This window comes from Osmerus eperlanus, chromosome 1 (assembly GCF_963692335.1).
Source record: "Osmerus eperlanus chromosome 1, fOsmEpe2.1, whole genome shotgun sequence".
In the NCBI taxonomy this organism is placed as follows: domain Eukaryota; kingdom Metazoa; phylum Chordata; class Actinopteri; order Osmeriformes; family Osmeridae; genus Osmerus; species Osmerus eperlanus.
In genome coordinates, this window is record NC_085018.1 from 8,368,493 (window position 1) to 8,391,705 (window position 23,213).

Here is a 23,213-nt window from a genome sequence, read left to right on the forward strand (position 1 = left end):
TGTCTGAATTGTATGCATAGGTAGGCCAACTGCATGCAACAGTAGGCCTACATACTTTGTAAGGGAAGCAAAGCATGTATTAATTAAAAAAGAAAAAATATGCAATTTGACATCTCAAGCGCGACCACTACCAGCTACACCAGCGAAAAGCACGTTTATGGGGAGTCAGGTGGCTGAGCGGTGAGGGAGTCGGGCTAGTAATCTGAAGGTTGCCGGTTTGATTCCCCGGCCGTGCAAAATGACGTTGTGTCCTTGGGCAAGGCACTTCACCCTACTTGCTTCGGGGGGAATGTCCCTGTACTTACTGTAAGTCGCTCTGGATAAGAGCGTCTGCTAAATGACTAAATGTAATGTAAATGTTTATAAAGGACAAAACTTTGTCCAAACTTTGGACCAATTGTAGGCCTACCTTCCAATTATGGCGAAAAGCGGACCACCTCGTCTGCTTACAGGTTATCTAAATTATGTCTTTGACGTAAGCAAAAATTCGAATTGGTTTCAAAATTCAGCAAAATAATTCTGAATTTGAAGAAATTTTTTATTTTCTACGAAAAGCGAGTATTTTGAGCCAGGTTCAAGAACAGAAAAAATACTGAGGAACATCGTTCTGCATAGGCTATTTTGACTTGAGTTCATAAACTCACCGGAGTGCCAAAACGGAAATGCAATACCACAATTATCCACGAGGGCCTTTGCTTCAAGCCGAGGAGCGAGGGGTGGGGTCTTGAGTTGGAGACAGTGCATGATTGGACTGCTGAATAATACATCCATGGTTCAGTTAGGCTACATTTGAGTGAGGTTATTATTATTATTGTTTGCTCTCTGTCCTTATTTGATGTTGAGTAATTAAAGTCAGGAAATGTATATGGTCTTGCTATCAATGAATATGAAAAGTATCCTACAGATGTTAGTCTTTTAAACCCTAACCATAACCCTACATAATATATACGATGTTATGTATGCTGTACGCATGATGTGTCCCAAATAACTTGTTTGTTTTGAATTAAAGTAGAATAATTTGGCAGTTTGTTTAGTTTTAAAGCTGTTGGTGCAGCCATAGACATAATAAAGAATAGACGCCCCATTGGCTGCTGGGCGCGAGAAATGCGGCCGCCATCTTGGAAAGGGCAAATTCGTAGTTGCTTAGCAGCAGAATAAACAAGATTCCACACCACTGTGCAGCATATTCATGCTCTAATCGGCGAATTATATTAAATAGGGCTCAGGAGATTACTTTTCACAAGTAATACTTAACATTACAGTACTATTTGTTGCATTTTGTGAATAGAATCTTACCAGAGTTGAGAAATTAGGAGCAAGAATCTTTGATATTACTGTACTGAAATTGTAGCTAGCAAGCTAGCCTAGCCCTATGTTTACTGCACCGGCCGGTGTACACCGGGCTATGAACTGAGACTTGATAAGTCATATTCCATAACACTGACTTAGATGACACAACTGACACAAGAATGCTATTGTAGAAATAAAACAAATATTACTGGTATAACATTGGCCAGCGAATTTTACACAAGTGGCACCGACTGTACTGTAGGTATCAGGGCAGTCGCTACTTGTACACTCCAAAATCTTCCGTTTTCATTTTGAAGGTTTCCCAAGGACACAGATTTGAGGAAGTGGGAAGTAGCTTTGCGGAGACAAGGATTCACTGCAAGTGGTTCTTCAGTGCTATGCAGTCAGCATTTTCAACAGGGCGATTTAGATAGGACCGGGCAGATTGTCAGACTCCGAGATGGCGTTATTCCATCAGTATTCAGCTTCCCGGTTCACCTCCAAAGAGTAGGTGTATCATCATAATGCTATTAGCATTCATACATGTTAATATTCTATTATCAATCACAGGGCAGGGTAAGATACGTATCCCTTTATATTGTATTCATTCTTCATTATTCGCTTCTTCATTTTAGTTGGAAAAGGGCAGGGCTACGACAAACCCACTATGAATATTAAAATACGCCTAAACAGGTATATATATATATCATAGCTACATGTATGACCTTTGCAGCAACAACAAAAAAACGTGTGAAAATCAGTTCGGTATTCAGTGCGGTATGATTAATTAAATGCGCTAACAGTTCATTGCCCCAACCAAACTGATTACACTGAGTGGAGCGAGTGCCCTTTCCAAGATGGCGGCCCCACGGCTCGTCAGCGCCAGTAGGCAGTAGCGTTCGATGCGGCGTCTATTCTTTATTATGTCTATGGGTGCAGCTGTAAAAACTGTCCCTTGAAATGTGCGTAATTCGTCAGGGACAAAAAGCAGGAAGGGCACAGTAGGCTAGCTCTCTACCATCAGCTAACAGAAAACGTATCCAGCTTATTAGATCATAAGTTGACTATAAAACAAATCAGCCTTTTATCCAATATGCTTGACGACAGTGAGCTTGTTACTCTGCGAAATAGATTTAAGAGCAATGCTGAAGTTCTAATGCAAGGAGTTTCGGCGGTTGACAACAATGAAAAGAGTAAGTTCTCAGTCAAGACTAGCGCGGTGCGTCCCAACTACAGTACTACAGTACAGCTACCATACTATTTAGTACCATAAACATAATCTAAATAGTCCTAGTATGGGTATTGGTATACACCGTAGGACTCATACTACGTATATAGTTAGGCTACTAGCTGACTAGTCGCTAGTAGCAATATACTGTACCTTTCCCACGTATATAGCAAGGCTACAGCGTGTCTAGGTATTGTATTATGCCATTAGCTGATAGCTAACGTAAACTAGCCCCAAGATGAAGTCAGTAATTAAGTATTCGTGTCGAAACAAAAAAAATATGGCTTGGTGTTGCACTTGCACAGTGTGCAACATTTGGCTGACAATTATGCAGTGAGCAAAGAGGTTTAGTAGACGGATTTGACAGTGGACAATTGTCTTGTCTGAAAGCTCTAACTGGGCTTCCTGCCGCTGATTCTTGATTGTTTTGACTGTGTGCAAACGCTGTGTCAGCACTGCAGGCAACATGATATCTAGTCTGGTTGCAAACTCAAGCCTTTTGCACTGTAACCATGATTCAGTCAGTTGCCAGTTGCCAGTGTAAACTGATATTGCACACAAGACCGCAGACTGAACATTGGCCGGATATTTGGGCTATGATTCTCTCCCCTCCCCCCCCCCCAAGCTGATATCCTTGTATTTATACTTTTTAATTTTAAGGTATTAATTGTCTTATTGAACACCATCTCAGAGCAGCCTGCAACAGTAGCTGCCAACAAGTTGTCATAAGATAAATTCCAGATTAGAAACTTGCAGTTGCAGATACCAGTTGCATTAAAATTAAGATTTTGTCCATGCTTAAGGGCATCAAGTTCATCCTGAACCTGAATTCCCACCTGGACAGACCTTGTACCTCAACCACTTCACCAGCCAACTGCTGTCTATGATACATTTAATCAACTGCTCAACTACTAGTCTTAATTATAGAGATTAAAACCTCTCTAAGAAGTAATCTTATAGCCACAAGAACCCTATTAGTTTCATCTTGAAAGCTCTTTAAACCTGAAAAGTGACGATTAAACATATTACGACTGAAAATTATTATAATATGTTTTAAGTTCAATACTTTTTTGTTGTAATTGTAACCCTTTAATGTCATCTTACTTGGAATTAGTGGCAGCTCTTTCCTTCTGTGAACTGAGGAGCCATTCAGCAAATCAGAAAAACGAGAGTCTATCTGATATGCCATGACCTCAACTAGCCTTATCCAATATAATGGATTTCACCTAGACTATTGTAGATGAAGTGTTACTTCAAAGTGACAAAAATATCAGTAAAAAAAGTTTGACTATGATCATTGCACAGTATGAGACCTCACCTGGCAACGATGCAATTGTTATTACTGCATGAAAAAAAAAAGAAACTTAGTATTATTCTACACATTTCTGTAGGTCAAGAAGAAAATGATGTAAAACCCTTACCTCGTATCAACCGCCACTCTGTCTTCTGGATAGTGGCGTCTGTTTGCCTGACTTATTATGTGGACTTCCTCAGAGTCATTGTGGAGAACAAGGACATTAAAAGGTGATCATTTGTCCAGCTATTGTTGGCCTCTGTTAATGTCTTCCATATCTTTTTTTTCCACTGAATTCCATTTGACAGCTTCAAAGGTATTGTGGGATATTAACTCAGTTCTTCATTCAAGGAACATATTTCTGTTTGTTTTCAGCTGGTGGTTCAATGTTGGCCTGGTTCTGTTTGGAGTATGTCTGTCCTTGGCTACTTTCTCCATCGTGTATCTCGAGTGGTACAAGGGGATACAGCACTATGACCAGGTGTACCCTGCCATTGCCCCAACAACAACCGCATCCTTCATTGCAGCATCATGCAGGCAAGAGACTCCAGACTTACCATATAATACTGTTGGAGCAAGTTAAACCTCTGCATTGTTTGACATAGGATCACCTCAATAATTCCACCACTAGCCACCATGCATATCTGTAGTTTTTATCTGAAAGCTAACCAAGACAAAAACTAAACTTCAATTAAGACTGCTTGACCGAGCACTATTAGATGATTGGCAGAATCAGAATTGCCACTCCATACTGGAATTACAGGTAGTAATGATTGATTGCCCTCACTCACTCATTCTTATTTTGCTCCCCACAGTTTTAATATTGCACTCTGGCCTGTGTGGTCATTCCTCACTCCCATAATCCTGTTCACCCAATTCATGGGAGTGGTGATGCTGATATCCATGCTTGGTTGAAAAGTAAGATGTAAAACACGTTTGTAATGCAATTTATAATATTTATTGAAACTTTCATGCAGCACATGTATTTCAGATGTTTAAATACAGTAAAGACAAAGCTAACTTCATTTAATCAAACAGTCTAAAATAGAAAACACATGAAGTATTTATATGTCTATTTGTTTTATTTTTTTAAATTCAGCACCAATCTACAACACTATTGTCAGTAACCACGTTTTGCTCTTAAGTATTGAGGATTGTTTTTGTACTGAAACGGGATACAACCTGAGCTACCATTCAAACTTCATATGTTTCTAACTGTCTCAACCTATTATTAAATATGGATTTTTTGGGAAATACATATTTCAGCTGTTGTGTTATTCCATTATCTCAAATTCTGTCAAATCACTTTTGACTGATGTTTGTAAAACTTACTTGTGTAACAGACGTGGTCTTGCAAGCTACGTCAGAGGTATCGGGCCTATGTTCATCCCGCACTGGGTTCGAACCTGCCACCTCTGACATTCCAAGCACCACCACTACCAACTACGCCAACAAAAAGCTAGCAATTCATTGACGCGGGTGGCCTGTTACATACCTGAGGAGTGAGTTTCACCAATACACACCGGCTACACTTGCAAAGAAGGCATTTTGAAGAATTGTTTTTTTTTTTCTTGAAACCCAAACTGCAGAGCAAATGCTTGACTAGTGTACCAAGGCCTGTATTTATCTACTGTATTTGTGAGAAGGCCTAGTATCAACAAATCATTTTTACAACACCTCATGCTAAAACTTGCTGACCTTTTACGTCAGGGCTTTTATCATCATTTGAATGTGTCTAAAAGTTTACAGAATTTCTCATGGAAGTTAATTAAATTGGTTTTTTTTATAAGGGAATACAGTATCTCCAGGCGGCCTTGTTGGTTTCAGTCTTGCTAGTAGGCTTATATAAGGCAACCTCCTATTTGTAATGTTTTGGCTGTTAGCTAATGACTACTCTTAAGTATTAGCCTACTCTCATACGCATTTTATATTTAGTGTTTGAATGTAGGCATTTACAACTACATTGGCAGCATAAACGAATATGGAACAAACACGTTAATAAAGTTGTCATCGAGATCCGATCGTGCCTTGTACAAGAAGAAAGTCTCTCAAAACATGTTTACAATGGTGCTAGTTTATATGAAACAGACGCGAACAAAAGACACATCAATCGAATCGTTCAGAGGCATTAGTCAGGCAGTTGGAATTAACAAACTGCGACGCAATGATTTTGCCTATAATGTCTCGCTGAAGCACTAGCCTATTTAAAACAAGTGATAAACAACCGATAACCAATCGACACGCATGATGCGCTTTGATGGCTCTTGCCTCTGGTTCAAACCAGTCATTGTCTGTGGACAATAAGTGTACTGTAGGCCTCTGTGACCAAGATTGGGCGTATGTATGAATGGTATTGTGTAGCCTATCATTGTTCTGTTTTTGCTCGATCTCTATCCGAGGGTAGGCCTACTCATGGATCATTCTTTCAAGACCATGTAATGGCGTATAAAAGGTTTCCGGTGGCAATATCTGAGACAATTAAACATGCCTTTATTAATTATAGGCTAGCCTACTTTGCTTAGCAATATCAGAGGTGGCTCTTTAAAATAAAAGGATTTGGCATGTTGAGTTGGCCTAAATGCGTGAAAGTTGGGATACACTTGAGAACAGATCTTGGTCATGGGGTATCCGGTCAGGTTTTCCCTGGAAGAGGGTATTGAAATATAATGGAACCCATTGTAAGGCCTTAAGCCTATCAATTTCACTAATTGTATTGCACTCTAATTCAACACACATCTATATTGCATTTGGTCATTTCCATCAATAGTATAGGATGTTTTGATGAACAAATTGTGAGGCATGCAGATGCGATATTATAGTGTTTAAAAATAGCGAGTTTGACAGTGTAACTTGAGGCTATTATTCAGAAATTGTATTGTATTAGACAGCAATGGAATTTGAATTTAACAATAGCGTATCGTTACACTGGGATAGGTCATTCCCTCATGGATTTGAGCAGATCGTCACCTTTTAGAGACGTCGGAATTGTGTGTCCATATACTCTCAAACTCTGAATAGGTAACTGAAGGAAAGTACATCGCCATGCTTCCAAATCCTGGCCTTTGTTCCCCAAAAAATAAGAATGGTGCTTTTGAACTTATTGTATAATTTTCAGGTCAGGTATATCTTCTACGGTAACTGATAGGATACCACCATAAAATCGATGAATAGAAATGTAAATGTCACTTATACAAAAGAACTAAAAATGCACCACGAGACTATGCTAATTTCACTCTTAGCCAAGTCATATAAAGAGGGCCAGATGTTGCCATAGACAAACATTTCAATGAAGCTGTCGACGCAGAGAGACCGATTCTACCCAGTCCTCAGCAAGGCGGTGTACTAAAAGAGCCATTGTGGATTGAACCATTGAAATTTGATTCGGGTTTTTTTCACTCTTGAAAAAATAGCTCTTACCATGATAAAGCACATGGATTAAAATATCTGCTGACTGTTGGACATAGAGCTTCTAAGCATTGGAGGACAGTGCACTTAACTTCAACTCCACATGTAGCCTATATCATCGTCTATTTAATTAAATAATTTATTTTATTTTAATTATATAGGCTACTGGGTAAAACGGATTCCACCCTGATGGGGACAGATATTCTTAGTTGGCTACTGCTTTGAAAAGAATGATGGTCTCTAACTGGTCTGTAAGATATTGGATAAGATATTGGATATTTAGCAGTGACGTTTTTTTTTATTGTGTAGGCTAGATTGAATTCATGTTTGGACCCAGTCAACAAAATTTACTAGAACCATGGCAAGTCAAGGAGGACAACGGTTTGGGGTCTCCATGTCTGAAACTCAATATGTAAATTTTCAGTGACATAACAAGCGGTATATAGACCTAGGACGCGAGAAAGTAATTTCAGCTAAATGGCCAACAAGATACCAAAACGATATTAAACACTGTGACGCTCTAAAGAAAAATATATTTAATAACCGACTCTGTAAGCATTTAATTGGCATGTAGTTAGAGGAGTTTACCTATCCACCTAATTTGCATCCTATCCACCGGCTTGTTGCAACAGGTAGCCTAACGCACTTTGCCTTTCCTAAATGCACTTATAGCGCACAGTGCTAACAATTACGCTACTCTTTTCGTACGTTGGAAGGTTAAGGAACCATGGAGGAGGACGGTGGTCTGGATATTATGTGTTTGAATAAATATTGTAACAGTTCCTCGTCATCTTCCAGTTCGGGGCGAGAAAATAAATTTTTTACCAAGTTAAAAGTTAGCTTGACAGAGGACTACCCAAGAAAGAACGCGGAGATCCTCAGCGGTCAGTACGGGACTAACTTGTTTTTAGTCGGCTTATCGTTGATGCTGGCGATAGCATACGAAGGAGCATCAGTGAAGGAAGAGCACCTGCTGTCGTTTATTACGACCCTCATGATCCTGCAACTGGTATGGATGATGTGGTACGTCGTAGTGCGAGACAGACGAAATAATGTACCGGTGGACAAAGATGTACACGCGACTACCTGTTGGGTAAGAGGTAAGTAGGCCTACAGTAGGCTATATACAATTATGCTGTCAATATTTAGTCGTCACTGTAATAGGATACTGAATATTTGGAGTAATCTAAATCTATCAAAAAAAAATCAATCAATTCTTCAAAGTTTTTGCGTGTTTCTATAATAACCAATCATTATTAATTGGTAGGTGGATTAACTGTTCTGGCTCTCCTGGCTTTGATAATGGATGCCTTCCGTATTGGCTATTATGTGGGCTACCACACGTGCATATCGGAGGTGCATGGAGTATACCCCGTCATTCACGCAACTCACACCATAGCACAAGTAAGACCATATTCCCCATTTAATTAGAAAGAATTGTGTCTGTATTGTTGTTCAGAATAGTGTGGTATTTGTTTCTCAGGCTTTAAAGTTTCATGAACGCCATAATCCTGTCAATGTCCATGTTGGTGTATTGTTTAACACAGGTTACTTTTATACTTTTACTTTCAGCTGAAGAGTTGTTGGGATTTAAAGTTTTTAAACCATGTTGGCTGATTTGTTCAGTTCTCTGGTGTTATCTTTTAGGTGCATTTCCTTTGGTTTCACATCAAAGACGTCATCAAAACTTTTGAGACCTTTGAAAGGTATGCGGAATATGATAACCTTTCACATAAAAAATAAAATACACAATACATTTCCAATGACACAAAATATGTATATTTCCTGCCTAGGTTTGGTGTCATCCATGCAGTCTTTACCAACCTCCTCCTCTGGTGCAACGGTGTGATGTCAGAGTCAGAGCACTTCCTGAGCGACCACATTAGAAGAGTCTCAGCCATGGACCCTCTAAACCTTACCATAGGTAAGGGCCATGGGGTCGATTGCTGGCTTGTATCTAGAAGAAAAGTACAATAGTCCACTTGAGAGCTCACTTCAATCGAGTAAAGAAAGGTTTTGGAGCTGGGGGGATGGGGAGGGGGGGCAGTGGGGGTTAGGTAGGCAGTCCGGCAGGTCTTGTTTGTGTCGAACGCCTCTCTCTTAGGTTTCACATGATGCACTCGACCGCTAGCCCCTACCCACTCCCCTTCTCCACCCACTCCCCCTCTTGGCACCCCCAGCTCAACCTCAGACGGCTTTGTCTCCGCCCTGGTGCTCCCAAGGGCACTGCAATTACAGTAACTGATACATCTTAAGCCAGGGGTGGAGGGGCTTGAGAAGGGGGGACATCTTAAGCCAGGGGGAGGCTGGAGGGGGGTTGGTCGTCTTCACTGGTTCCCCCTCATATCCGGACGACTGTGAGGCTGGCTGCACCCCGGCTGTTGTTCCCTTTTTAATTAAAGGGAGCAGGACCGTGGTGGTGCCCTTTGGAGGGGGTTGCTGGTTGTGGTGTTGGGTGTGGAAGATATGGCAAAGTAGATGGTTGAGGCCTTAGTTGATTCAAAGTGTTTTTCAGGAGTGCCTCACCAGTTAAAACTATTTGAATACAGTGCACTTGAAAGAAGCAAGCACATCAGTATTTTGGGGAATAGCTGAAGAAAGTATGTGTCATTGTCCAAAAGGATATTTGACTGTGTATGTTTACTTTACTTACAGGCGTTGTGAACACTGCCTGTTTATGAACAATGAGACTATTGAGAAAGAGGGAAAACATATAAAACTTCTAAAATAGCTAGGACATGAAGCAGAAAAGAACTTCTTCAGTTCGAAGATTTGATAAAATTACTGTTTATTCATTTTTACTTCTGTGACTGATCATTTTTATGCATCGTATACAGACTGGTTGAGTGTCTAATAAATCAGCAATACTGATTTAGTACCGCATTACTGCATTACTTCAGGACTACAATTTTGTTGGGAAGACATTCATGGTCAAAGTCTGTTTGCAGACTGTAATAACTTATATGACTGCTCATTTAAAAAATTCTGATGGATACAGTATTGGATTCTAAATGTTGGGTTGTTGTGTTTTTTTTTTTTTTAGTTTCAGTGCATTCCGAACCTAATTGCAACTGCACCACCAGCTCCTGCGGCATATTTTCCAACAGCCTGTACTATCTGTACCCATTTAATATCGAGTATCACATATTTGTCTCCGCCATGCTCTTTGTCATGTGGAAGAACATAGGACGCAATATCGACCTCATGTACAATCGGAAGAGGCCAGCGACGAAGACCCAAGGCCTGGTGATAGGCCCCCTTCTAGGCCTGCTCGCGCTGGCCAGCACCATTGTGGTGCTGGTGATGTACATCATCCACATAGAGGAATCAATTTATACCCGGGAGTCAGCTGTGTCCATGTTCTACTGTTACGGCATAGTTATTCTGGTGTTCATGTGCTCAGCCGGGGTAGTGGGTCTGGTCATCTACAGAGACGATCAAACCCCCATGGACACGTCCAAGAACCCATCGAGGCAGCTGGACATGGAGCTCCTCTTCAGTTCCTCCGTGGGCTCCTGGCTCATGTCGTGGTGCAGCGTGGTGGCCGTGTCGGCCTCCAGCAGCAGTCTCCCTTACCGCTGGACCAACCTGATGTACTCTCTCCTGATAATCCTGGAGAAGTACATACAAAACCTCTTCATCATCGAGTCCCTGTACCGCCAGAGGGAGGATTTCGAGAGGGAAGATCCCGAACTGCCAACTGCTCCAGAGATCTTCTCGGTCACCTCCTCTCTGACGCCGTCCTACAATGGTATCATCAACCAGGCATACGAAACTCCAGACAAGAGTTGTGTGACCTTGGAGAACGAGCAGGAGGAGAATGGACAGGTATACGGGTGCCCGCGGAAACAATCGGAAGTGACCCTTCCCGTAGTTACCGAAGTTGTGGAGACCCCAAACAGGAAGAGGCAGATTCTAAAAAACATTTCAGTCTTCCTCCTCATGTGCAACGTCTCAGTAAGTTCACTCACATAGAATGTTCTGATATTTAGCTTTTATCTACTGGTATTGGATTACTACATACCATACTTTACCATAAATAGTTAAATACTACTTCCTGCTCTATTCTGATAGACGTTTGTTCAGGTAAATACACTTCTCCACCTATAGCTAACAAGACCATAAAGACACAAAGTTTACACTGCACCAGAGGTATATTTCATTTATAAAATACACATACAAAAGATCATATGTTCAGAGTTGTGTTTGGATTATTATCTTAGTAAATCAGTTCAATGATTAGCTTATAACAAGTTGAAAGCAATGTTCGGAAGTTTTGAAACTTGACTGATATTTGACAGCCATTGTGCATGCCAAGTTTGCAAAGTGTCCTAAGGCTCCAGTTCAGCTCCAACTGCAGAAGAGTTAATTTGTCTCCACCCCTCCCCCACTCCCTTTTCCTTGCTGGTGTTTTTTTGGACATTAGAGCAATCTAATGCATATAGGGGAACCAGTGTTCAAGGGGGCAGAAGAAAATGCCACCACACAGCTCTGGTTGTCAAACATGGTTTAGCAATGTTGTTCACAACATTGAGATGGCTACCTTATATACAGTCGTTCTACACTCGGATACATTAGATTAGATTTGTCATTCAAAAATCATGACTTATCATGACTCCTGTCAACCTACTTTAAAGTTAGAACACATCCATTTGAATTAAAAGATAACTGTTTTTCTTATAGGCTTTGTAGTCCTTTTCAAATGTATTGCCCATTCTAACTTTCCTTTGTCCCTCATCAAGCTATGGATCCTCCCTGCCTTTGGCTGCCGACCCCAATATGATAACGGACTGGAGCAGGAGATATATGGCTTCACCATATGGATCACAGTTCTCAATTTTGCCATACCCATGAACCTCTTCTACCGCATGCACTCCGTGGCCTCCCTCTTCGAAGTGTTCCGGAGAGTGTGACCAGGGTAGAGCCAGCTAAGCCTCACACACGAGACAACAAGCACAAAAACACTTGTCACCTTAGGCTGCAAAGAAGGCCTTTTGCAAACACAGGTCACTCGTTCAGGAGATGTTGTGGTCACACTAACACTCTTAAGTCGGGGAGACCAAATCAGATCTCTACTGTTTAAAAGGAGATATTCACACTAATATTGCATCATTATAACTGTACTGTATGCAACCTATAGTAAAGCAACAAATGACTTTTACAGTGAGATACCCTCCATTGGAAAGTGTCTTTAAATGTGAGTTTATCTAAATGTTAGGGTTTTTCCTTTTGTATTTAGTGACGGTTTACTACTTTATACTACATGTTATGACATTTTACAAATACTTAAAGTATATTACGCCCTCTGTAAGATTGTGCCTTCCAGGAAATAGTGTGGTGAATCCACCAAACTTGAATTCCATCTCAGTAAACAAGATTCTAACATCTTGGAATTGAGTTACAAACCAAACATCATGATCAAGTTGCCAAACATCTCTCACTTTGATTATTTTATGTTCTAACAATTGTACTGTGAAGATGGCATGTCACTGCAAAAGCCTTTTTAGTTTCCCTTTTGTGTTTGTTTGTATGAAATGTACATGGATAATGTTCTCATAATGATTATGCACAGGATACACAACACACTGTGGTATGGAACACTTGAACTACAAGGCTGGTACGAGTCTTAGGACAACACTATATTTGTACTATAGTTCTCAGAATCTTTCAGTATAGCGTGTATTAGCTGACTTGATCAATCATAGGATTTCATTCTATGGGTTGCTGATTGCCCAACATTCAGTTGAGAAAGGTACCATTAAACCTAATGGAACATTGGCATTTATGTTCAATATTTAATTTGTGTAGGCCTTATACTCATTATTTTGGCTTCATCTCTCTATACTGGTTTATAATCATTCCAATGGCCAATCTTTCCTATGTCCTTTACAGTTACCAGATAAGAATATAACGTTTACTCAACACCATTGTGTTGAGAGGCTTAACTTGACAAAAATATTGGAAATGGTCCTACACGTATTTCATAAATATTCAATCAAATAATGAGTTGTAATGAGCAAACAAACTGACACTATTTTTGGCACTTTCTCTTCGATATGTTTAATGTAATGGTTATAATCCTATGTTATTTTTTCCTAAATATATTTTGCCATAGTGCATTTAAACTACATTTACCCAAAAAGCATTGTCTACCTTTTTCGTAATCTGGTGTACGATGTGCTTGCAGACTCAACCTCCCTCAGTTTATATGAATGTTTAATACTCAACGCTGGTGAAGGGACTCTTCAGTCGAGCACACAGGGACAGGATTTTTTCGGCTCAAATGTATATTTTGTTGACAAATAAATGAGAACATTTTACAAAATACACGTTATGTTTTCTTCCCCTAGATTTGTAGCGTGTCCTGCAATGGAACTACTGTTAAATAACTGCAATTACATGGCTGAAAGAAATTGGTTAGCATTTGATTTAAAAGTTAATAGTAACAAATGTTGTGTTTATTGACTGTGTTTTGCGGTAGTATGTACCAGCTTGTGCTCTGTAGCAACTCATTTTAAAGTTAGTTATCTAAAACGCATATCTTCAAAATGACTGCTAATATGAACACTGATTACAAAGGGAAAAGTTAAGTAAGGCTATGGACATCCTATTCTCTATTTCATGCATAAATACATCAAACTTTGGAAACCTATAAAGCTTGTGCTATTTGAATTACAATATCAATAGCCTTTCTGTATACAGAAACGCAGAAAATTGAAACATAGCTTTCCTATGGAAGATTACAAATTAAGTAATGCCGAGTCATGGCGTGATGTGAGAACTGTGAGACTGCAGTGAGGTCATTTCCCCAGCATTGTATTAAGATTAAAGTAAATCTGCATTTTGTCCCTTTTCAATGATGGGATGGCATACTTTTGAACTGAATACAATATGTCCTTGGGAATTGTAAAGACTACACACCCTTTTTAATATGGCATTGAATCTTACTTTTTCTATCTGAATGCATCTTTTAGTTAAAGATAAAGGCTATGTAGGTATGACGTACTACTTAGTTAGCCTATGTATATACATTTACTTCAATACAAAATCTGAGGTGGGTTGCTGCACTTGTGTTTGTCTGCTCTATAGCGGAAATGTAGTTTGTTTTGTCCAGGCACATGGACTGAGATGAGCTTTGTGAATGTATTGCTATAGATATGTACAGTATATACATCATGTTAAATATGCAGTTTAAAAAGGGAATAGTTATTTTTTCTATAACTATAGCACATGGAATCATGTAGTATGAGAGAAAGTGTCAAACTAATAAAAAAATAGAGATTCTTCAAAGTAGCCACCCTTTACCTGGATGACAGTTTTGCACACTCTTGGCATTCTGTCTGCCTTTTTCATGAGGTATAGTCACCTGCAATGCAGTTAACAGGTGTGCCTTTAAAAAAGTTATTTTGTTGAATTTCATTCCTGTTTGAGACAACCAGTTGTGTTGTGACCAGGCAGGGTTAGTATACAGAGCCCTATTTGGTCAGATTACCAGCCTCAGAAGTTTTCAAGTTTAAGTAACAAATTTGTCTCAGCAGAAACTGTTCAAAGGACACTTTGAACAGTAGCAAGTAGTAGGCTACTTCACCTCACCTTCGTGACTAGCGAGGTGAAGTAGCCTACTACTTGCTACATGCTAATTTCTTGTTAGTTACTGCATCCATTCAGCGTGTAAGTGTAGTACCAACCCTTTCTGTTTTGAGTTAATGTAATGTGTTTTTGAGTTAATGTAATGTTGTTTCCCATTTGGGGGAGCGTGTCCTTGTATTGGGGGGAGGTGAGCAAGTCATCCTATTTTGGGGGAGTTGACTCGTATTTGGGGGGAGTGTTTTCATTTGGGGGATGCACTCATGTTAGTGGGTGTGATTTGCACTTCAGGGCCACCGTAATTATCCCTTACTTGTTTCAGCAATGTCAACAGTCTGAAGACTCCAGTCTAAAATCCATCATTTTACTAACCTGTCACATGGTGGCGCCAAATATTCTGTTTGAAGCAGCAACCCTGTCGCTTGGCATGTAGGCCTTCGCCTTGCCAAATAAAAATAAACAAAAAATGTTGTTCAACTGTATTATTGTTCAGCCTCTTGTAGTTTTAAAATCATGATAATATTATTTGGATTTGCATGCTGCAGCCTAGACGTTTGCGTGTCCTTTAGGGGATAAATAAAGTTCCATCTAATCTAGTGTGGGTGGATGTTGACCTACTTGATTACCCAATTGCATTGGATCATTATGAATATGATATTGATTTTAATTAGTCGTTGTAGTGAATATGTATAACAGTGCAGCAGTTGCATTTGAGATATTCGTAGCCTAAAGGCAATTTAACATTTACAGACCTACTTTTACATAATCTGGGAGGTTGATCACGTGTATGGCTCGTAGATTTAAATTAATTGTGCGACTAGGCGAAGTAAAAGTCGGTCAAAAGATTAGATCACCATGGGCACAAGGGTACAGAGAGATACATTTTGATAGGATTTTTACATGGCAGCCTAGATACTCGAGAGAATTGGGCACAGGACACCAAGAGATTATTTTTGATCGGGCGTCAAAACGATTTGACAAACATGTATAAATGTCTAAAAATAAGAATGACGTTGAACCGGAAACTGTAAAAGGAAAAGCAGCTATTTTCGCAACACATAACGAGTTGTTGCGTTTTCACATGCAAGGACACAGCGCGGTTGTGACTCACCTATTTTGTGATGTTGCCTGCATCATGCTGCAGTGGCTCAATAGGATAGGCTATATATTTTACGATGAAACCGTCCTGCTCACTTTTTATGAAATAATTGGCCAGTGACATACATTTTTGTCATGCACCACCGGAAAATAGAATAGGCTATACTAGGTGATGTAAAGAACTAATCGAAATAACAATCCATCCAACCGTGACAGTGTCAGAAGTCATATTTAACATAATAGCACAGCATTTAAGACCTTTTCGGCTCATAAAAGGGGAGGCTGCACAAACAGGGTTCTCCGGTGCGTGTTTTCAGTACCATGGACAGCTCGTCGGAGAGCCGACGCTTCTGCAGCGTCTAACAAAGTGCTACAACATTATATCCATTTTTCTTAGTTTCAACACAATTAAAGTCAATGACTGCATTTCAAATATAGATTCATGGATGATAATGTACAGGCCAGCCTTCCGTGTGCAAAATCACTCATGGAATATATGTTGTGAATAGGTAATTTGGTTATATATGATAGGCTATAGGCCTATGTAGCCTATAAGCGCCCTCTGAATTGAGTTCGCCCGGGCGTTGATGAGTGTTCTGAATACCCAACACTTCAAACTCCTGATTGAGGTTGTAAATATGGTGTAGTGTAGCCTACGCAACCTCTATAGGTGTAGTAGAGATGTTTCCATCCACGCGTGCTTCCAGAATTAAAAGCATAATGGTGTACGCATGTATGTGCGTGTTCGCTCAGGGGACTCCCTCCTCCCTCAGAGCGCTAAGGAACTCAAAATAGCTCAGACCAACAATTTCATTGCAGCTGTCTTACTTTGGCTAGGCAGGTCAGACTGCACGCGTAACATCATGCAGATGACAATGAGCTATGCTCTTCACCGCTTTGGCGCACCGAACAATCGGTTTGGCTCCGTACTAGCGCGTAAAATGTAAAATGCACGTGAATTCCTTTGTTTCAGCTTTGAGTATGGCAGTTGAGTGAAATCGCGACTTGGTTATTTTATAATTCCTGCGTCTTACCACGCGCACAGAGTAGATTGATGACCTGATTGTTCTCTTCAGAAGCCAGATGGAGAATCCCGCAAAATACCTCTCATCGGTGCATGAGAGCCACTCCGTCCCGTTGCCTTTCGAAGAGATCATGTGGAACGCAACTGAATCTGAAGCGACGTCCGACGGCAGAAGGGAGTTGATCATCCGGACAGTGACTGGATGTTTGCTCTCCCTCCTAATTTTATGGACACTGCTGGGGAACATTATGGTATGCACTGCCGTGCTCCGATTTCGGCACCTACGAACTAAAGTAACCAATACTTTCATAGTTTCCTTAGCAGTGTCGGATTTATTTGTTGCAGTTCTGGTCATGCCATGGAAAGCGGTAGCCGAAGTTGCGGGATATTGGCCGTTTGGTACTTTTTGCAATGTATGGGTGGCGTTTGACATTATGTGCTCAACTGCGTCCATTCTCAACCTCTGTATAATCAGCGTGGATAGATACTGGGCCATATCGAGTCCTTTCCGATACGAGAGAAAAATGACTCAACGAGTTGCCTTTGTTATGATAAGCGTCACGTGGACTTTGTCTGTACTCATTTCATTCATACCTGTCCAACTAAACTGGCATAAAGCCAGTGACGACGATATAATTGGAGAGCTCAATTCATCCACTGTTAAAGCAGTGGAGGAAAATTGTGATTCGAGCCTCAATAGAGAATACGCTATATCTTCGTCTTTGATAAGTTTCTATATCCCTGTAGCAATTATGATTGTGACATACACGAGAATCTATCGGATTGCTCAAATACAAATAAGAAGGATCGCTTCCCTTGAGCGTGCAGCGGAACACGCGCAAAGTTGCAGGACCACCAGACTGGAGTGCCAACACCACAATACATTGAAAACATCGATTAGAAGGGAAACCAAAGTTTTGAAAACTCTATCGATTATAATGGGTGTCTTTGTGTGTTGCTGGTTACCTTTCTTTATCTTAAATTGCATAGTCCCATTTTGCGACAGACCCTCGACTGACCTAAACGCTGGTCTACCGTGCGTCAGTGAGACCACATTTGATGTCTTTGTGTGGTTTGGCTGGACTAATTCATCTCTGAACCCTATAATCTACGCTTTCAACGCAGAGTTCAGGAAGGCGTTTGCCAGCCTTTTAGGTTGTCGTAATTTTTGTTCAGGCACACCCGTGGAAACTGTTAATATTAGCAACGAGATGGTCTCATACAACCAAGATACCCTCATTCATAAAGAAATCGTGAACGCCTATGTCAATATGATTCCAAACGTAGTGGAATGCATTGACCACGAGGACACATTTGATAGAATATCGCAACTTTCTCACAATAATGAAAATGCCACAGATTCTATTTGTGACCTGGACGACTGTGAAGCAGACATCAGTCTTGACAGAATGACACCTTTCACTCCAAATGGATTACATTAAAACGGCGTCACCTCGTGCGTAAAAGGATGTATTTCTTCAAACAAGATTATTGAGATGTGATGTTGTTGTTCCATGCTGAAAAGTGACATGTATTGGTGTCTAATAGCATAAGAAAATTATGTTTCTTTTGTTTTAATGTTATAGCGTCTATATATTTGAAGCTGAAGAATTTAATTCAATTTATCTTGTTCACTTGACTCGTCAATGCGCTGTATATCAGATCATCCATTTGACAGGTGGAGAGTATAACTTTGTACGATTCTAGTGTCACTTTTGTAGAAGATTGACTTCAGATTCAAAAATAATCGCTTGCTGCTTATTCGTATCCTGCCCGTGGTCTTGTTGACTGAGGGATGAAAGCCTTAAAGGCAGTGCAACCACGCCATTTCATTACCATGCAGTTGTTTAAAAGCCTTATTTTCTTGAAGAGTTCAGTGTAAGTTTGACTCGCGGTAAGGAGGAATGTTTCAAGACCACTTAACGTTGAATTTATTTTGTTCAAGAGCTCTCTCTCTCACGCACGCATATTTTGTCATTTGAGCCATTTTGCACGCAACAGATCAGAAGGTCAAAATGAAGATGTATTGGCTACTGTACAAATTGGAGTTACATCTGTAACAGTTCCATTTCTGAACCAACTGTCTCCAGACTCATTATTAAAATAATTCTAAACGTTCAAGATGAGACATATTTTCTGAGCAGTGAAGTTAAATAGCCTACCCACTTCACTTAATGTCCACTTTTTTAATACTGTTCAGATGACATTATATGAATGTATACTGTCCTTCAAACAGTGACGTGTGTCATCAGTGTTAAATAAAATGCTCTTGCAGAAATAAGAATATATTTGGGTGTTCGGTATTAATCTGCATAAGGAAGTCTGGAAATCTATGTGGGCAAAGAGCTCTGAAAAATGGTGCTTCTGTAAAACTGCAGAATTATTTTTGCATGTAGCTGGTTTGATGATGATCCAAGGCTGATTGTTTTAAAGATCAATAAGTCTAAGATGGTCAGATATTTAATGTTTAGGACAGACATCAGAAATAATATTCAACCATTAGATATTTGAAATCAATTATGTTTTGATGTAATGTCAAGAGGAGGTTTCTGCAGACAGTCACTCTTGACACGTCTTGTGTTTTGGGTGCATGCATGAGAAAACTATTAATGTCTGGTTTTGATACAAGGCTTTTGCAGCATTTGCCTTTTGAGATGTTTTTTTGTGTGACTACATGACAAACACAGCTGTGTCCACCTGGCTATGTCACTGTCAATGTAAATTAAGATGGCTGTCATGAGGTTCAGGAATAAAAATCCACAGTTTTTATCTTGGAAATTGCAGAAATCCTGGCTATTCCAAAATCAAGGTTTTGTTTAAGAAAGAAATGGGTGTAACCAATTTGGAAGACTTTATTGAGCATGGACACGCTGATGAGCCTAATGCCACACACTGGCCGTAAAATATATGAAAAGTGCTATAGTGAAAAGTGCTATAGTTTCTGACAGGTCCATCTGATATGTAAGACAATACCCTACTGTATGCATTCTAACCCCATCGTCAAACTCAAAGGAAAAATAAAGAAAAATGTGTTACTGTCCAAGAACCTATGGCACTCACTGCTAACAACCTTAGTGGTAGATTAGGATAAAACACCATTCATACTATAGTCCAATAAAAACCGCAGGATGTAGATTTAGTTCAAGTCTACCACACACACATACAAGCAATACTTTCACATTTGTAATCCCAAAGAAAGACCAAAATTACAGGTCATAATAAAATAAGAGTACCTAAAAGAGCAAGGACAGTTCTGGATTTCTAAGTTTCATGGTCATATTAGACAAAGATGGGCCTACCAGAGTGACGGAAATAGGATAGTATGGTGAAACAAAGAAAACGCAAGTATGGTTTTGGCTGGAACTGGCAAAATGTTCTTCCCGAATGACGTGATTTTGGAAATCAGCAGCAGGATTAATTGACCGTGTACAGATCATTTTCATGAATTTGGTGCTTCTAAAATCATTGGATGTCATGCATCAAGTTACTAATTGAGCCCCAATTGACTGCAAAATCAACCAAAGACCTGTTTCTCACCCAATACAAATGTAGGCCAAGTAAATTGCCAGATTTCAATCCAGCTGGTCATGTTTTTTACAAAATGCATTCAAAATCTGGGGCAAAAGCCCAATGAAACAAGTAATATTACTCTACTGAATATTTTCTTTACTGTCCAGTAATACCTTTGTAATGGTAGGGGACTACTAGACTGGCTCTGCCCTCCTACGTACTTCCGCTCAACTTTCATTGTGGTTCTGTACTGCGTCTGGGCTTGAGGTATATTGGTCAGATGTCTCTGGTAAACTTTTTACCGGTCCAATCAGCGAACAGAGGGAGTGGCTGAGAACGACGTTGATGTCGTGCGCTAGTTTGAGTTGTAGTTACGTAATGGCGGCGGAGAAAGATGCGAGCGAAGCCTTTCGGTCCGTTGTGGCAACGCTGCCGAATATCCAGAAGTTAAAGCCAGAGCAAGAACAATCTTTGATCCCCACGGGGTTCGTTTGATTTTCCAGCTAGCTCCGTTAGTGGTCAAATCAAAATCAAATCAATTTTTTTTGTATAGCCCTTTTTACACGCAAGCATGTCACAGAGGGCTTCACATACGCCCATAGAACTGCCCCTCAACCAACCTAAACCATCAAGGAAGACAAGGAAAAACTCCCAGAAAAACTCCCAACAGGAGAAAAAATGGAAGAAACCTTGGGAGGAGCAATTCAGAGAGGGATCCCCTCCTCCAGAGACGGTTGGTGAGAGAGAGGAGCAGAACACAGGCTAAACATAGTCATACAGTGTCAATGGGTTTTGAAATACCAAAATCCATTGTTCAACTTTATAGATGTAGGACAGGACCGGGAGACTTGCGACCAGGTCCAGCGTTGGCCGACCGACGACCAGGCAGGTGCTGACAGCTCAAACCCCCCACACCACAAGGGATGTGTGTGGGAGGGGGGGGGGCAGAGAGAGGAGAGCAGGGATTAGAGAATGCCAGGAGCAGCTAACAGTTACAGTCATAATAGAATGAGATCCCCACCGGTCAAGTGTGGACTGGTGCAGCAATTTAACAGAGCAAAAAAGGGGTATTTGATGCAGCCCCACACACCAAGACAGCGACAGCCCCCCTCGGTTGGAACATGAAATCTGTTCCAGGGGAAAGAACTCTAAAATAAGTTATACTTATAGAATAAGGATGAAAACAACCCGTCCCCCGTTGCCTCCAACTAGTAACAGAAACAATAACAGTAACAATATACAGCAACGGAAACTATAACAGTGACAATATACAGTAACAGATTTACTTTATTTGTAACATCTAGATGTAACATCCAGATGGGGCAATGTGAACATATAAGCTATAATTACAATTTAAAAGTTACATGTGATACACACATAGGCAAACACACACCCCAGATTTACATAGAAGTAAATACACACATACTTACCTTTAACAATCGTAGAATTGACTAAACAATAAAGTTTTTAACCTAATTTTGAATGTCGAAACAGTGTCAGCCTCCTTAATTGAGACAGGTAATTTGTTCCAGAGAAGAGGTGCTCTATATGAGAACGCCCTACCTCTAGCTGTTTTTTTCTTAATTTTGGGAACCACCAGATAGCCGGCATCTTGAGATCTAAGTGTCCTTGCGGGGCAATAGGGTGCAAGGAGACCGGAGAGGTACAGTGGTGCCAATCCATGCAGAGATTTGTAGGTTAGTAGTAGAACTTTGAAGTCAGCTCTGGCTTGGATAGGGAGCCAGTGTAAAGAGACAAGAGTAGATGTTATGTGATCAAACTTTCTTGTTCTAGTCAATAGTCTAGCAGCAGCATTTTGCACCCACTGTAAATTTTTTAGGTAGGTAATTGGGAGGCCAGAGAACAACACATTGCAGTAGTCCTATCGGGACGTAACAAATGCATGTATTAGTTTTTCCGCATCATCCTTTGAGAGGAATTTTGGCAATATTACGTAGATGGAAAAATGCAGTTATGGTAATTTGCTTAATATGGTACTCAAACGAAAGGTCTGGGTCCATTGTGACTCCTAAATTTTTTACCAGCTGGCTTTGAGAGACTTTGACGCCGTCTAGGTCTAAGGTCAGATTGGATAAATTATTTCTGTAGGGTTAGGACCGAAAATTTGAACCTCGGTTTTATCCGAATTAAGAAGGAAATTTGCAGTCATCCAAGTTCTTAACCCAGAAACACATTTTTCCATAGCATGTGGAAATTCTCCAGACTTTATAGACATATATAGCTGAGTATCATCTGCATAAAAGTGAAAATTTACCCCAGAGCTTCTAATTATGTTTCCTAAAGGCAACATATAGAGTGAAAATAACAGAGGGCCTAGAACTGAACCCTGCGGTACTCCGTATTTTACAGTGGAGCTCCTGGATGAGCAGCCATCATAGTGGACATATTGTGATCCATCAGATAGATACGATCTAAACCACTTAAGTGACGTACCAGAAATCCCAACATAGTTCTCCATATGTTCCAGGAGAATCTCATGATCCACAGTGTCAAAAGCTGCACTTAGGTCTAGAAGAACCAGGACAGAGATAGAGCCCGTGTCAGAGGCTAATAATAGATCATTGACTACCTTGGCTAATGCAGTTTCAGTGCTGTGGTGGAGACGAAATCCAGACTGGAGAGGTTCATAAAGCTGATTTGAGGAGAGGTGTTCAGTGAGCTGTTGTGCCACAGCCTTTTCTAAAATTTTGGAGAGAAATGGCAAATTTGAAATTGGCCTGTAATTGCTAAGACAACCTGGATCCAGGTTTGTTTTT

The 23,213-nt window shown here is 40.3% G+C and overlaps 3 protein-coding genes across 3 annotated transcripts; all 3 read left to right on the forward strand.

Annotated features, from left to right (window-relative positions):
- The first annotated feature begins 2,260 nt into the window (after positions 1-2,260).
- Positions 2,261-4,898, forward strand: tmem128 (transmembrane protein 128). The gene is made up of 4 exons (XM_062456939.1): positions 2,261-2,483; positions 3,910-4,042; positions 4,188-4,349; positions 4,628-4,898. Exons 1-4 carry the CDS (start codon positions 2,384-2,386, stop codon positions 4,725-4,727), a joined length of 495 nt encoding a protein of 164 aa, XP_062312923.1. The 5' UTR covers positions 2,261-2,383; the 3' UTR covers positions 4,728-4,898.
- Positions 4,899-5,986: 1,088 nt separating this feature from the next.
- otop1 (otopetrin 1) lies at positions 5,987-14,040 on the forward strand. The gene is made up of 6 exons (XM_062456951.1): positions 5,987-8,317; positions 8,485-8,621; positions 8,865-8,923; positions 9,011-9,141; positions 10,261-11,174; positions 11,960-14,040. Exons 1-6 carry the CDS (start codon positions 7,945-7,947, stop codon positions 12,128-12,130), a joined length of 1,785 nt encoding a protein of 594 aa, XP_062312935.1. The 5' UTR covers positions 5,987-7,944; the 3' UTR covers positions 12,131-14,040.
- Positions 14,041-16,766: 2,726 nt separating this feature from the next.
- drd5a (dopamine receptor D5a) lies at positions 16,767-19,924 on the forward strand. Its single transcript, XM_062465707.1, has one exon. It carries the CDS (start codon positions 16,986-16,988, stop codon positions 18,366-18,368), a length of 1,383 nt encoding a protein of 460 aa, XP_062321691.1. The 5' UTR covers positions 16,767-16,985; the 3' UTR covers positions 18,369-19,924.
- The last annotated feature ends 3,289 nt before the right edge of the window (positions 19,925-23,213 follow it).

What these genes read in the sequence shown, in the direction of transcription:
- tmem128 (XM_062456939.1), top strand. Translation starts at nt 2,384, where the DNA reads ATGCTTGACGACAGTGAGCTTGTTACTCTGCGAAATAGATTTAAGAGC. An exon ending in GGTTGACAACAATGAAAAGA is followed by an intron (nt 2,484 to 3,909) that starts GTAAGTTCTCAG and finishes ACATTTCTGTAG; the next exon opens with GTCAAGAAGAAAATGATGTA. An exon ending in TTCATTGCAGCATCATGCAG is followed by an intron (nt 4,350 to 4,627) that starts GCAAGAGACTCC and finishes TGCTCCCCACAG; the next exon opens with TTTTAATATTGCACTCTGGC.
- otop1 (XM_062456951.1), top strand. Translation starts at nt 7,945, where the DNA reads ATGGAGGAGGACGGTGGTCTGGATATTATGTGTTTGAATAAATATTGT. An exon ending in ACTTTTGAGACCTTTGAAAG is followed by an intron (nt 8,924 to 9,010) that starts GTATGCGGAATA and finishes TTTCCTGCCTAG; the next exon opens with GTTTGGTGTCATCCATGCAG. An exon ending in TCCTCATGTGCAACGTCTCA is followed by an intron (nt 11,175 to 11,959) that starts GTAAGTTCACTC and finishes TCCCTCATCAAG; the next exon opens with CTATGGATCCTCCCTGCCTT.
- drd5a (XM_062465707.1), top strand. Translation starts at nt 16,986, where the DNA reads ATGGAGAATCCCGCAAAATACCTCTCATCGGTGCATGAGAGCCACTCC.